The sequence below is a fragment of the Bubalus bubalis genome, chromosome 4, assembly GCF_019923935.1.
Source record: "Bubalus bubalis isolate 160015118507 breed Murrah chromosome 4, NDDB_SH_1, whole genome shotgun sequence".
Taxonomy (NCBI): domain Eukaryota; kingdom Metazoa; phylum Chordata; class Mammalia; order Artiodactyla; family Bovidae; genus Bubalus; species Bubalus bubalis.
Window position 1 is genome coordinate 30,930,451 of NC_059160.1, and position 15,469 is coordinate 30,945,919.

At 35.8% G+C, this 15,469-nt stretch overlaps 1 protein-coding gene and 1 pseudogene across 1 annotated transcript in view; both read left to right on the top strand.

Moving 5' to 3' along the window:
* Nucleotides 1–15,469, top strand: part of LOC102403810 (solute carrier organic anion transporter family member 1B3) — an 80,460-nt gene that overhangs the window by 52,070 nt on the left and 12,921 nt on the right. The window contains exons 5-10 of the mRNA XM_025283358.2: nt 1,036–1,157; nt 2,250–2,396; nt 2,590–2,688; nt 5,644–5,889; nt 10,983–11,147; nt 12,790–12,985. Coding sequence (XP_025139143.2) covers nt 1,036–1,157; nt 2,250–2,396; nt 2,590–2,688; nt 5,644–5,889; nt 10,983–11,147; nt 12,790–12,985 — 975 coding nt within the window. The remainder of the gene's footprint in view (nt 1–1,035; nt 1,158–2,249; nt 2,397–2,589; nt 2,689–5,643; nt 5,890–10,982; nt 11,148–12,789; nt 12,986–15,469) is intronic.
* Nucleotides 7,359–9,266, top strand: LOC112584502 (annotated as a pseudogene).

The window sequence follows — 15,469 nt, forward strand, 5'->3', positions numbered from 1 at the left end:
AGTTGCACATAATGCCTGGCATACAGTAGGTTGCCCTTGGAACTCACAGGGTACCTCAGTATTTTTAATTTATACTATTTATTGAAGTATAGTGGATGAATTATAATAGTAACAGGTGCATAACATAGAGATTCATTATTTTTATAGATTATACTCCATTTATAGTTATAAAATGCTGGCTATATTCCCTGTGCTGTACATCACATCTTAGTATCTTATTTCTTTTGTACCTAGTTGTTTGTACCTCTAATCCCTTGAACCTATTTACTCTCTCTTCCCCCAAATCCTCTTCCCACTGGTAACCATTAATTTGTTCTCTGTATCTGTGAGTCTGTTTCTGTTTTGTTATATATGTTCTTTTTATTTTTTTAGGTTCCACATATAAGTGAAAACATACAATCTTTGTCTTTCTCTGCCTGACTTATTTTACTAAGCGCAATACCTTTACATCCATTCATGTGTTTTTAAATAACAACATTTGTACCTATTCTAGGTCCATCTTTCTTGTTCTAATTAAGTTCTTCCTTATCAAATTGAAGTAGACTAGAACTTTTTAAACTAAGTTTTGAGGAGTCAAGCATATGACTCTGTGTGTGTGTGTGTGTGTGTGTGTCCATGAAAGAAATTCAGGTAAATTATTGATGGAAAATGCAGGTGAATCAGTATGACTGTAAATTAAATTTGAAAGTTTAGATTGTAACCATCTTTGAAGATAATTCAAAGGGATGAATAAATGCACTTAGCAATTTTTTTAAAACTTGAAACCAAGATATTTCATACATTGACCAGAATATAAGAATTCTTAGGATGACAGTAATGTGATAATCCACCTTGCCTGGGGAGTATTGCATGATATTTCTTAGTGAACACTTCTATTTTACTTTTACCTATCATTTCTCCTAACATATAGGCTGGGAAACTGATAAAGAGTATCCTGATAATTTGGAGAAGAGAATGGTACAGTTAAAGGGGAAAATTCCTCTGCATTTCTGGGAAAAGTAAAACTATTCAGTAAATATAGTGATGTTCTTACAGTTACAGGTATTCTAAAGACACCACTTTTAATCCATCAGAGAATTCAACATCAAATTTACCAACTTGTTCGATTAACCAAAATTTGTTATCCAATAGAACGTCATTGGAGGTAGTGGGAAAAGGTAAGAATTGAACTCACACTATTGAATATTACTGTCACAAATAAATATTCTAAAATTTAACAATTATATTACATCTATAAAAACTATTATATTATCTATTAGCAAAGTTTATTTAAAAACAATAAGAAAACATTTTCATGTATGTAAGACAAAATTCATTGTTAATATATAAACAGCTTCTAAAGCATTAAGAAAAAAGAAATATTTTGATATGCAATTGGCAAAGAAAATATGCAACTAATGTAAAAGAAGAGGAGGTGGCATGAATATATTTAAATGTAATTTTACTCTTTATGAAAAATGCAAATTATTACACAAATTAAAGATTGTTTACTTACTAAAACACAAATCTCTTTTATTATAGTACTAGTTAAAGATTTTGCTACCTATTAGATAGGAAAAGATTAAAAATAAAAAGAAATGAGGTAGAGTGAAAAGCCACATTTTATGTATTATAGAGAGTGTGTAAATTTCTCTTTTGGAGGTTAATTTTTAAGATAGTAAAGGACAAAAATATGCATATCTGCTTAAATCAGCAATTGTACTTTTATTGCTTTATCTTAAAGGAAATAATCAGGAATATACAGAAGGATTTATTTATCATTATAATCATGGCATCCATGGCACTCCACTACTCTTGCCTGGGAAATCCCATGACAGTAGAGCCTAGTGGGCTACAGTCCAGGGGGTTGCAAAAGACTCAGACATGACTCAGCAGCTAAAAACAACAAACAAGGAAAGAGATTGATTAAAGAAATGATGAAACTTATTCAGCACACTATGATGCAGTCATTAAAATCCTGCTATAAGAACATAAAGAATATTAGGCATGTTTTTGTGTTCACTAAAAATGTGAAAGATATAAGCAAACATCAGAAGTGGCTCCCTGTGTGGTGGGATTACAGATCATTTTACTTGTTTTCTTTGTGTTTCTCTACATTGTCAAATTCTGTAATGTGACTATAAATCATTCTTATAATTAGAAAAGAACAAAACACTTTAAATGGAATAATTAAAGAGTTGCATTAGTTGAGTTTTTAATAGGAATGCTAAGATTAATGTTTAAAATAAAGTATTCTCTTGTCTATGTAGGTTTGGAAAAGGATTTTGGGTCATATATGTGGATATATGTTCTCATGGGTAATATGCTTCGTGGAATTGGGGAAACCCCTATTGGACCCTTGGGGATTTCTTACATCGATGATTTTTCTGAAGAAGGACATTCTTCTTTGTATTTAGGTAATGTACAGAAAATAGTAGATTTTATGGTTACTTTCCCTGGGTGTAACTTGAAATAACATTGCTCCTCAACTCAGTCTTTTATTTAATGAAAAGTTATTTGGAGAAATATATTAAGTAGTATTACTTTTAAAAATTTAATAATAACCGTGTATTATTGGCATTTGATAAAAATGTTTTATAATGTTTCTAGGTAATTTGCTTGCAGTAACAATGATTGGTCCAATCATTGGCTTTATACTGGTATCTCAGTTTTCTAAAATGTATGTGGATATTGGATACGTGGATCTGAGTAAGTACTCTCAGAACAAGGTAACATGATAATGCTTTTGAAGTACATGACAGCATTCTTCCAAATAAGTGAATTCATTCTTTAAGTGGCTTTTTGCAGACTAATCATCAAAAGTTACAAACAGGAAATGTGTTAATATGTATAATAAAAATAAAATACATCTCCTGTCAACATCAGGTGGTGCTAGTGGTAAGGAATCTGCCTGCCAGTGCAGGACATGCAAGAGATGCTAGTTCAATCCTTGGGTCAGGAAGATCCCTTGGAGTAAGAAATGGCAACCCACTCCAGTATTCTTGCCTGGAAAACTCCATAGACAGAGGAGCCTGGGGACCTACAGTCCATGGGGTCACAGAGTCTGACACAATTGAGCACACACATAGCTAGCTAAATCAGGCTTTTACAGCTAAGCACAAAATAATAAAATTTAAGAAACTTAAGATGACTTCATCCAAAATAATTGCAAATTAATTGCAGGTCTCTCAGTAGGCCCTCTGATGTCACTTACCTGCATTTCTTAGAAAACCCTCTCTATCTACATAGTTTAAAGTCTCTTCTAAAATGTGACTCCTCTTCAGAGAAGCCTTCCTTCACCATCTTCTACTGGCACCAAAAGTTAAACACCCCTGTTGATCACCAAGAGCAGGTCTTTACTGTAGTGTTTATCACAATGAGCCACAAATATTTGTACACTGATATGCCATCTCTTTTAGAACATAACAATATAGTGTCTGCATTGACATATAATAAGTAATTAGTATTTGGAAATAAGCAAATCAGATTTTCAAATCAGATTTGCACCAGGGCTACATAGAGTACACCTCACAGCAGTCCAATGATAACCACAATCTTGCAAGCATTTTAATATAAAACTAAAATGTGGGCCTGATGGAATACATTATGTCTTCTATTTTGGATGTGTGAATCATATTCTATGTTTCTATTCATTCACTTCCAGGTTCATCATTGTTTTTACCACCAGGAACCTAGAAGTAAATGGTTATTAAAATCTTTGGAATGATAGTTTTGTAACCTCTTTTCTATAGTCAGAAATTACTACTCATAGTGTTTTAGATACATGGTAATCCCATTTCTACCACTGAAAGTCAAGACTTAATTACATCTTCTCTTAGTCAGTCATGGGTGTGATGTAAACATAATATGGCAAGCTCCAATGCCAAATGAACCAACAAGATGACAAGTGAATAAAGAGTGTTAAGTATGATGGTTAAACTTGTAAGAACTGGTGGTAGTGAACTACCCTCTGAACACACTTGAAAATGAATTTCTTACTCAGGCTCAACCTATCCTTTTCATGCAGAAATCAGGATCCAGCATTGACAAAATCTACTGATTGGTTTTTAAGAAAATCTAGAAATCCAGACTTCCATGTAGAATCTTCCAATTTTTATGATAGTGTGTGAAGCAACACTTCAGAAGGCTGTGTCTAGACAGATTATGATCTCTTGTTCTTTTGTGTAGACCAGGGATAGAGCACAAAAAAAAATGTTACCAAGGTGACATTTCTGACAGATGATGAATAAGTACTTGGCATATACATGGAGTCTCTGATTTTACCAATCATTTCTAAAGTCTACTAGAGTTGCTGATTATGAAATAATATGAACACGCAAATCAATTTTAAACTCAGATCTATGCATAGTTTAAAACCACTTCAATAAACAGAATGAATAATTTACTTCTTTATATCAATTCAATGTTTTCTCGTGTTAAAGAGTTTTTCTTATAGATCAAAGAGTAACAACACCATTCTTGTTCTTAAAATTTCTAGGGTGTGTTTGTGTGTGTGGTACTTCCTTATTAGAATGTTTACTTTATACTCACTGAAACAGTTCATTTATACCTGTTTAGGTATAGCACATGGACTTCCCTGGTACTCAGAAGGTAAAGAATCTGCCTGCAATGCAAGAGACCCAGTTCGATCCTTGGGTCAGGAAGATCCCCTGGAGAAGGCAACCCACTCCGATATTGTTGCCTGAAAAATTCCATGGACAGAGCAGCCTGGGAGGCTATAGTCCATGGGATTGCAAAGAGTCAGACACAACTGAGTGTCTGACACACACAAATATAGCACATACATACCACTCACACAGCTTTAAGGGAAAATATTATTGAAATAAAATGATTAAATTTTCCCTAAAATTTTGAGTTCAGATTTTGAACTCAGAGTTTCAGTATGTATATATCTTCACCATTATCATCCCCTGTGCTGTCAAAGAGTTGGAAATGCAGGTTCTAGTTGGGGGGAGGGGGAACCTTACTATTAGCTCTGGGAATTTCTTGCAGACTGCTATAAGTTTCATTGCTGGTGATTTCTTGACCTCAGAAGATGATGCCAATATAAGTTTTCAGACAGTGAGGGTTCATGCCTTCCATATTGCCATCGTTGTGATGCTCAGTCATGTCCAACTCTGTGATCCCATAGACTTCAGCCCGCCAAGTTCCTGTGTCCATGAAATTTTCTAGGTAGGAATACTGGAGTGGGTTGCCATTTTCTACTCCAGGGGAGCTTCCCAACCCAGGAATGGAACCTGCCATCTCTTGTGTCTCCTGCACTGGCAGTTGGATTCTTTCCACTGAGCCACCAAGGAATTCCCAAGTTGGCCCTTAAATAGCTTGCAGGCTTTAATTGTTCCACAAGGACAGCTGTTCAGTCATGTCAACACAAAAGCCACCAAGTTCACACAGGCTCCATCAATGACAACAGTGTCATGACTGATTCCTAGACAAGAGCAATTGTAAGATGTCTTTAAAATTTAGACTTACCCTTATTTCAAAAATGAAAATGTGTGAAAAAAAGAAAACATTGTCTCAGAATGGATGAAACATCATTTACTTTCTTCATCTATGAAGTACAGCAATTATTACCAATATTTCCCAAAAATTCCTGCACTGCAAAATGATTTTTGACTGGCTTCTTCTAATTCTTTATTCTAGGCACTATCAGAATAACTCCTAAGGACTCTCGTTGGGTTGGTGCTTGGTGGCTTGGTTTCCTTGTGGCTGGACTAATAGCCATTATTTCTTCTATACCATTCTTTTTCTTGCCCAAAACTTTGGATAAACCAAATAAAGAAAAAAAAGCTTCAGCATCCTCAGTATCTTTGCCTATGAAAAATGAAGAAAAGAGTCAAATGGCTAGTTTGATGAAGACTGGGCAAAATGTTACTGACACTGTAACTGGTAAGTATTTCACATTTATAGTCAGTTTGGAGTTGTTAATCCCAGTGAAAGAGAGAGGTAAATATTCCAAAATAACGTCATACTCAAGTCATCTAAAGTGAGTGTTCTTCTGTACTAAATTTGGCTGGATTAGTCTTCTAAGATTCCTACTAAAAAACTTCATAGTATTTTCTGAACACATATCAGATCTGTAGAGAAGAGGATTCGCTTTAGCAGGGAGAAACCAGTTAAAGGTTAAAAAACTATCTATTATTAGTAAACCAAAGAGTATATAGTCACTTCCAAATTATATAGTACAAATTATGAGTTAAAAGGACTCTCTCTCTTTTTCTTTCTTGCTTTCTCTCTCCCTTCCTTCCTTCCTTCCTTCCTTTCTCTCTTTTCCTTCTTTCCCTTCTTTATTTCCCTCCCTCCCTTCCTTTCTTTTGCTTCACAAATGGTACCAGGAATCATATTATGCCTTGATAATAGAATATTGCCTCTGTTTTTCAAGTATTTAAGTACAGTGAGGTTGTAACAAGAAGAATATAGACAACAGCCATATAGTGCCTATATAAGGAATTCTGAGTGCCTATAAATTGGGCAACTTTATACTTAGGTGGAGACATGGAGTATGCAGAAGGAAATCAGATCAAGTTTCTTTCTAGATAATTAGAGTAAGATTGTCTTCTTGGTACTTATATAGAAAATATTGCTTACCTAAATATTCAAAAATGAAGTAGAAACATGAGTAGTAACAAAGAGTATTGGAGTCAGTCATATGAATAAGAATCCTCCATAGCACAGGATAGTGACTTTCCTTTCCAACGTAAGCTGCCAAAGACTAATAGAGAACAATTTAGGAGCACTAACCTGTGATTGATCCAGCAGCAGTCAGAGCAAGATGGTTGAAACAATGAGATGTTAACAGTGCAGTTTTCAGATCACACAGCAATAGTGGAGCAGTAAGAGTCAAAGCAGAGCAACACCTGAACCCTTGGCAACCTTTCAAGTTAAAGCTCAAGTGACGTTAGAGATTGTTAGATTAGCCCAAGTTCTCCCTCTGGTTAGTTCTTCCACCTACTCCTTTTATTGTTACTTTCTCCTCTCCATCGCCCTAATCTGAAAGCAGTGGTGTTACTTGTATGGGCTCATGAGAGATTTAATTTTTCGACTACACTGGTGACTTGAAATTGGCCAAATGGGAGAAGTTGCCACCACTTACTACCAAAATTGGGAGATACTCAAATCAGGCATTGTGCTCCCAAGAATCAGTTGTTAAACATTTACCAGCACATCACTGAAGAGGTTTTTGAAATTAATATGCACAATAAAAATAGCATCCCATTGAATTTTCATCCAATTTATGCTATTTTCATACTGCAGCAAATTAAATCCATTAAAAGTAGTTGATTATTTAAACCTGTAAGGAACATGGTTGACTGTAAGCCCAGAAAGAATGGAGAGGATAATGAAAATACAAAATTACCCCCTCGTGCTGCGCTGGTCATAGCATCCTGCTGGCCAGTTCCGCGTCGCCCTGCGCTGCTGCAGCCGCCGCGGAACCATGGCTGTGCTCGTCGTGTTCCTGTCCTTCTCGGTGGCGGGTGTCTTTGGGAACGAATTCAGTATATTAAGATCACCAGGGTCTGTTGTTTTCCGGAATGGAAATTGGCCTATTCCAGGAGAGCGAATCCCAGACGTGGCTACATTGTCCATGGGCTTCTCTGTGAAAGAGGACCTTTCTTGGCCGGGCCTTGCAGTAGGTAACCTATTCCACCGTCCTCGGGCTACTGTTATGGTGATGGTTAAAGGAGTGGACAAGCTTGCCCTACCCCCAGGCAGTGTCATTTCGTACCCTTTGGAGAATGCAGTTCCTTTTAGTCTTGACAGCGTGGCAAATTCCATTCACTCCTTATTTTCTGAAGAAACTCCTGTGGTTTTGCAGTTGGCTCCCAGTGAGGAAAGAGTGTACATGGTGGGGAAGGCAAACTCAGTTTTTGAAGATCTCTCAGTAACGAACGCTCAGACAGCTCCGCAATTGACTGTTTCAAGAAAACTCTGTTCTCACTTCACTTCCCCTCAATTCTCTGAGTAGAAACAATGAAGTCGATCTCCTTTTTCTTTCTGAACTGCAAGTGCTACGTGATATTTCAAGTTTGTTGTCTCGACATAAGCATCTAGCCAAGGATCATTCTCCTGATTTATACTCACTGGAGTTAGCAGGCCTGGATGACATTGGGAAACACTATGGGGAAGACTCTGAACAATTTAGAGATGCCTCTAAGATCCTTATTGATGCTCTGCAAAAGTTTGCAGATGACATGTACAATCTCTATGGTGGGGATGCAGTGGCAGAGTTAGTGACTGTCAGATCGTTCGACACATCCCTTGTGAGGAAGACGAGGAATATCCTTGAGACAAAACAAGTGACGGACCCCTCAATTACCTATAACCTTGCATATAAATATAATTTTGAATATCCCGTGGTTTTCAACCTGGTACTTTGGATAATGATCAGCTTGGCCTTGACTCTGATTGTCACCTGTTACAATATTTGGAACATGGATCCTGGATATGATAGCATCATTTATAGGATGACAAACCAGAAGATTCGAATGGATTGAACTTTCCTTATGACAAACTTGGAAAGAAAGAGGGTTTGAAAATTGGCTGTTTCATTAAAATAAATCTTTTAGTGTAGTTTAAACTAGATAGTACACTTTAAATTTATAAAAAAAAAACAAATTTTGTTCTCTTTTGTGTGTGCCTGTGATGTTCTTTTAGAGTGAGTTATATAGTATTGATGTGAGTTGACTTGTGTGATATAGATTCCATAATATGCTTAAATACGATGATATAACCATTTAATATAATTTCATTCCATCTACTATTTGGAAATATGCACTGTAATAAATGTAAAACATTTAGAATAGTTTGTGTTATTTATGTTGGGAAAATGCACTGAATTTGAAATGTTTAACTTCCTTACACAGGACAGGTTAAAAGTGACATTTGGGCTGTTATATACTATGAAGCATTTGTAAATGTCTTAATGTAAATATCTCTGAAACAAGAAAAGGTTTTTAACTTCAAGCAGCTATTAAGTTTGAATGTGCTTCCACAGTCATTCACATTTTCAGTTGCATCTGATTGACAGATGATAGCTGTTTTTTTAAATCTCTTCTGAAATTTTGGTGATCTGAATGGTCAAGTGTGGATATTAAACATACTACATTAATCTAAGAAGGAACTAGCTTTGTGGGGTTAAGACACTTGTAATCATATACACAAAAACATTTGGGGGACATCTTGGGGCATGATTTCAGTCATTTTTCCCCTTGTGTAAGTTACTCTGGTTTACGGTACAAAATTGTTCTATATAGAATGTTAAGTTGTTAAGTGGAAGTAGATACTCCCTACTTTTTATGTGAAAGTGGACCAATGTCTATAAAGAGTGACAAATAAAGTTAATGATGATTAAAAAAAAAGAAAATACAAAATTAGAACAATTGTTAATATCATCTATATTATCAACTGTGTTTGCAAGATAGTGACCAATACAAGATAGCAAAGAGGTCCTTCATATGTGCTACTAGGAACAGGTGAAATAACTAAGAAGTTTTAGTCAGAAAAAATATATATCTAATTTGAACAGAAATAAGACTAATTGATTAGAAAGAAATAAAGCTTTCAGTAAAGAAACAATTTGTAAACATGCAGAATCAACCAAAAATGGAGCAATTTCTTTCTGAAATAATCAGCTTAATGTCACTTGAGTTGTTTATTGATCCAGTTATTGAGGTTACATAATGGATCATGATTATGTAGAAGTACAAATGATGTCCAAGTTCTCAGTCACCTCAAAAATTCAAGGATTTGATGAACCAATATGTCTTATTTCTTTTGATCAAATATCACAACTCACATAGAATGCCTCACAAGTCAATGGTTCTTCCTGATTGGGGAGTCTCATGGAGCACAGTTTAGCATTTTGACCTAATAATTTTAAATATTATTTATCCCTGCTATAAATTTCCATACATCTTCTTCTTTCCTCTTCTATGTCCTTTGCCCTAATCTTTTTTCTTATTATTATAAGCAGATGAAGCTATTTCTTAATTACCATTGAATAGAAGGTTTGATTCTGACCATGCTTGATGGAAACCGTTAGAGTTGTACAGCACAAGATCTTTCAAAGTCCATACCATCCATTTCTCAAGAATGATATCTGGTTTGGTCTTGCTAGACTTTGATACTTCCCACTGTTTTTCTAAGTAGTTCTTTTCACTTTAACTCCCATTGCAGCTGGTTAACCTGGTGATCATAGACTGAAATCACATAATTCTTGCTAGGTACAGAAATTATGGATTTGTTGCACTCCTGTCTGTAGGCATGGCTTTTTGCCTACTGTTGCAATAATGTCATTTGAGACACAATATCTCTTTAATAAAGGTGATTGCTCTTACTGCCAGAATTACTGAGGCAATATTTTATGGTAGAAACTATATACCAGAAAAAGAGTTTTGAGTCCTGGTACTAAATTAACCTTTATAATTTTTGAACCTTAGTATTCTATTTTTGTGAGCTTTGGGTTCATACTATTCTTAAGGTAAATTTCTACTTAATCATTATATTATTATATAATCATTTTACTATTAAATGCTAATAAATAAGAGACATTTCATTAGCTTTTGTTCCTTCAGTACCTAGCATATTACCTGGTACCCAATCAAAACCCAAATATTTGTTAAATAAATGAATAAATGAACTAACATGTATGCAGGTATAGTAGAGTGCTATTAGTCAAATATGAAGTGAATGAGCAAGTTGCTATAACAAACAGCATGAATGCTTGATCCCATTTGGGAATAAAATGAACAAAATAAATAGTTCATTTTATTTAGTTTATTCATAAAAATATGAATGTACGTATGGAAAGAATGGAAGTAATATATTTTAAGAAAACTGCTGGCAGTAGAATTGCAGAGTACTCTGACTTTTTGTGCTATATACTTATGGAATTTTAAGTCATATAAATTATATTTACCAGATTAAGATATTAATGTATATTTAAGCTGCATTATATTTTCTTTCTTTTGATGTTTTTATAGGTTTCCTCCAGTCCTTGAAAAGCATCCTTACCAATCCCTTGTATGTTTTAACATTATTTTTGACACTGCTACAAGCCAGCAGCCATATTGGTTCTATTACTTATGTGTTCAAATACGTAGAGCAGCAGTATGGCAATTCAGCATCTGAGACGAGCATTTTGCTTGGTAAGACCCATTGTTTATGTTTGCTTTATAAACGACAAACTACCGAGTAAATGAGTTCCAAGTGATATTTTGTTGTGAAGGCAATTTCCTGTTTTATTAAACATAGTTTTCCTTTTTTCAAATTTTATCAGATCCATCCATCTTGTGATATTACCATTGTTCTGCCTTTTGAAGTTGCATCTCATGTAATTTTTTATAATATTATTTCTTTATTTATTGGCTGTGCTGGGTCATTGTTGCAAGGACTTTCTCTAGTTGTGGTGAGCAGGGGCTACTCTTGATGGCAGGGTGCGGGCTTCTCATTGTGGTGACTTCTCTTGATGTGGAGCACCGGCTCTGTGGAGTGCAGGCTCCAGTAGTTGCAGCACACAGGCTCAGTAGCTGCGGCTCCTGGGCTCTGGAGCACAGGCTCAATTGCTGTGGGGTCAGTTCAGTTCAGTCGCTCAGTTGTGTCCCACTCTTTGCAACCCCATGAATCGCAGCACACCAGGCCTCCCTGTCCATCACCAACTCCCAGAGTCACTCAAACTCACGTCCATCGAGTCAGTGATGCCATCCAGCCATCTCATCCTCTGTCGTCCCCTTCTCCTCCTGCCCCCAATCCCTCCCAGCATCAGAGTCTTTTCCAATGAGTCAACTCTTCACATCAGGTGGCCAAAGTACTGGAGTTTCAGCTTTAGCATCATTCCTTCCAAAGAAATCCCAGGGCTGATCTCCTTCAGAATGGACTGATTGGATCTCCTTGCAGTCCAAGGGACTCTCAAGAGTCTTCTCCAACACCACAGTTCAAAAGCATCAGTTCTTCGGTGCTCAGCTTTATTCACAGTCCAACTCTCACATCCATACACGACCACTGGAAAAACCATAGCCTTGACTAGACGGACCTTTGTTGGCAAAGTAATGTCTCTGCTTTGAATATGCTGTCTAGGTTGGTCATAACTTTCCTTCCAAGGAGTAAGTGTCTTTTAATTTCATGGCTGCAATCACCATCTGCAGTGATTTTGGAGAACTTAAAACTATAAATTTAACTCCTAATAAGGTTCTCAGCCTAATTTTTTTGTTAGAAGAACCTTCATCTTTAACAAATCTTGCAGGACTATGAAGTGAAAGTTATAAGGGGAATCAATTATTCGTGACACCACATACAGGCCTGTTTATCACCTCAGGGCATATGTGTGTTTAGATGAATAAAGAAGAGATATTAATTTAAGTATTCAAATCTGAAGTACTGGGAAATTTTATAGTAAGTTTTTAAGGATAGGAAATCCTCATTTTAACGAAATATATAGGATTTAGGTGATAGGATAAAAAGTCTCAGAGTCAGGAAGATGATACTTTGTTGTAGTTTTCCAGGGAGAGAACAAAAAGTACCTTATAGAAACAATATGTTCAGATATACAAATATTCTCAGCCACTGACTTTTGCTACTGGGAAGCTAAACCTTTAGCATTGGCAGGGGGAAATTATTTTCGTCTCTTCCACATGGTACACTAGTCCCCTACCTTCATCCTAGACTGTGAGTCTTCTGTTTAAGAAATAATAAGCTTGGATTAATTTGATTGATAGATAGCATTTCACACATAAAGACATTCGGGATAACCATATTTATATAATTACACAATTACATTTTTTTCTCTTCTAGGATCCATAAGCATACCATCTTTGGCAGCTGGAATGTTTACAGGAGGATTTATTGTTAAAAAGTTCAAGTTTACCTTGGTTGGAATTGCCAAATTTGCACTTTGTGCCCATTTGATGTCCTTCCTATTTCATCTAATAAATTTTGCACTAATCTGTGAAAACAAATCAGTCGCCGGACTAACCCTGACCTATGATGGGTTTGTATATATCAATATATCAGTTGCACAATATGTAAGCTATTTAATGTAAGAGAATGTAAGAAAAGCAAGGCAGATGCCAATCTTTACTAAAGTTTAAGCTGAGAGGACTTTCAATTTATAAATTCTTAAAACATTTCTTAAGATCTCAAAAGATTCATTTCTTAAAATCCATTTTTCCCTCCTTAAAGAAAAATTATAACTAACAAATCATTGTTAATCAACTGTACTCCAATATAAAATAAAATTCTTTAAAAAATAGACACATAAAAGAAAATCTACATAGTCTGTAATAGTAATAGTTATTACTTATGGGGTGTTTACAATGAATGATGGGTACTTTTGTCACTATTTTATAGATAAGAAGAGCAAAACTTAGAGAGAGACACAGATTGTACGATTCTGACTCAAATCTGAAGGTTTTGACTCCAAAACTCTTAGTCCTAACTACTACAGTCTTGGATGACTCATGAGAGAAACATAAATGACATTTCCCAAAAGTGACTAAAAAATCTTTATCTGCAGTTAATTTTGATGTTTAACAATTATCTTTATAAGAAAACTCTTATATTGTGCTGAGTTCTCCTCTTCTGCAAACCTATTATGTTTTCTGGTATTATCTTTATTAGCACTAGAATTGATATTCTATACATATAATAGCACATTAGGCCTAGAAAACTACTTTTCATTATTATCACACATTGTGCAGTATAGCTAGTACTACAATGAAAAGTGGAAATGTTAGTTGTGTCCAACTCTTTGTGACCCCATAAACTCTAGCCCACCAGGCTCCTCTGTCCATGGAATTTTCCAGGCAAGAATACTGGAGTGGATTGCCATTCTATTCTCCAAGGGCTCTTCCCAACCCAGGGATCAAACCTGGGTCTCCCAACTTGAAGGTAGATTCTTTACCATCTGAGCCATCAGGACTATGGTCTCTATCCCAAATCAAAGGCAAGCCTTCTGTGCAGCTTTCTTTGTTTGTTTATTGTGGTAAACATCACATAGCGTAAAATACACTATTTTAACCATATTTAGCTGTATAGTTCAGGGCCTACTAAGTACATTCATATTTCTATACAAATCTCACCAAAATCCATCTCCTGAAATTTTAACCTTCCTAAACTGAAACGCTGTCCCCATTAAACACTAGTTCCCCATTGCCTCTCCCCATGCCCTGCACCCCAAACCTCTGGCCCCTACTAATGTACTTTCTGATTCTATGAAGATTTATTGTCATCTCCTGAATATAACCAACAATTTTGGTTTAGGAAAGTTCACATCAAGTAACAAGCAAAGATCCCTGGATCATAGTTTGGTGACCATGGTTCTTAGCGCTGCTTATTGTTGGCTTTGAGCTTTTAAACTCTGGATCTTATAAGGTGTCCATTTGAACCTGTTGAATCTTCCCACATTCACTTAACATCATCTTATTCTCAGAGGCTCGCCAACTTAATCTTGAATTATCTCCCCACTCTGTCCTCATCCTCTTTGTTGTTGAATATTCCTATCAACTATCACTCACTCTGGTTAATCAAAATACAGAGTACCTAGAACATTGAACTTTAGGGGGAAAAGAACCCTGGAGATTACACAACCCAACCCTCTTATATCCTCTTTCTTTTCTAGTTGACACCTGGAGAAACTGACTTGTTTGAAAACAATCAGTGACTCCAGAATGATGCTACTTCACATATCACAAGTATATAGGTTTTAACCTAAAGTCGAGTCCCTGAAAACAGTACAATAACAGTGCTGTCTAGTCAAAGAAGGCAGCTCGACTTCTATGTTTCTTTTAATTCAGTAAAATTGCACTAAGTGCCTCCTTAAAAATCAAGATTTACAGGCTATATCAGTGACCTCATGAAACTCATCCTCTAGTGATGACTATTAACAGAATGTATATATGCAGCATTTATGAAATGCTAGTCACTGGGGTAAATTTTTAAAGTATGACTTAGTGCAGAGGTTCTCAGAATGTGGTCTGAGAACCTATAGACTTTATCAGAGGGCCAACAAATTCTAAACTATTTTTATACTAATACAAGATAGTGTTTTCCTTTTTTTAATTTATTTATTTTAGTTAGAGGCTAATTACTTTACAATATTGTATTGGTTTTGCCATACATCAACATGAATCCGCCACGGGTGTTCACGTGTTCCCAATCTTGAACCCCCCTCCCACCTCCCTCCCCATACCATCCCTCTGGGTCATCCCAGGGCACCAGCCCCAAGCATCCTGTATCCTGCATCAAACCTGGACTGGTGATTCATTTCTTATATGATATTATACATGTTTCAATGCCATTCTCCCAAATCATCCCCCACCCTTCCTCTCCCACAGAGTCCAAAAGACTGTTCTATACATCTGTGTCTCTTTTGCTGTCTCACATACAGTGTTTTCCTTTTTCATTTTCTCATGAGTATCTAGTGATATTTTCTTTTTTTTTAATCTTATATTGGAGTATACTTGATTAACAATGT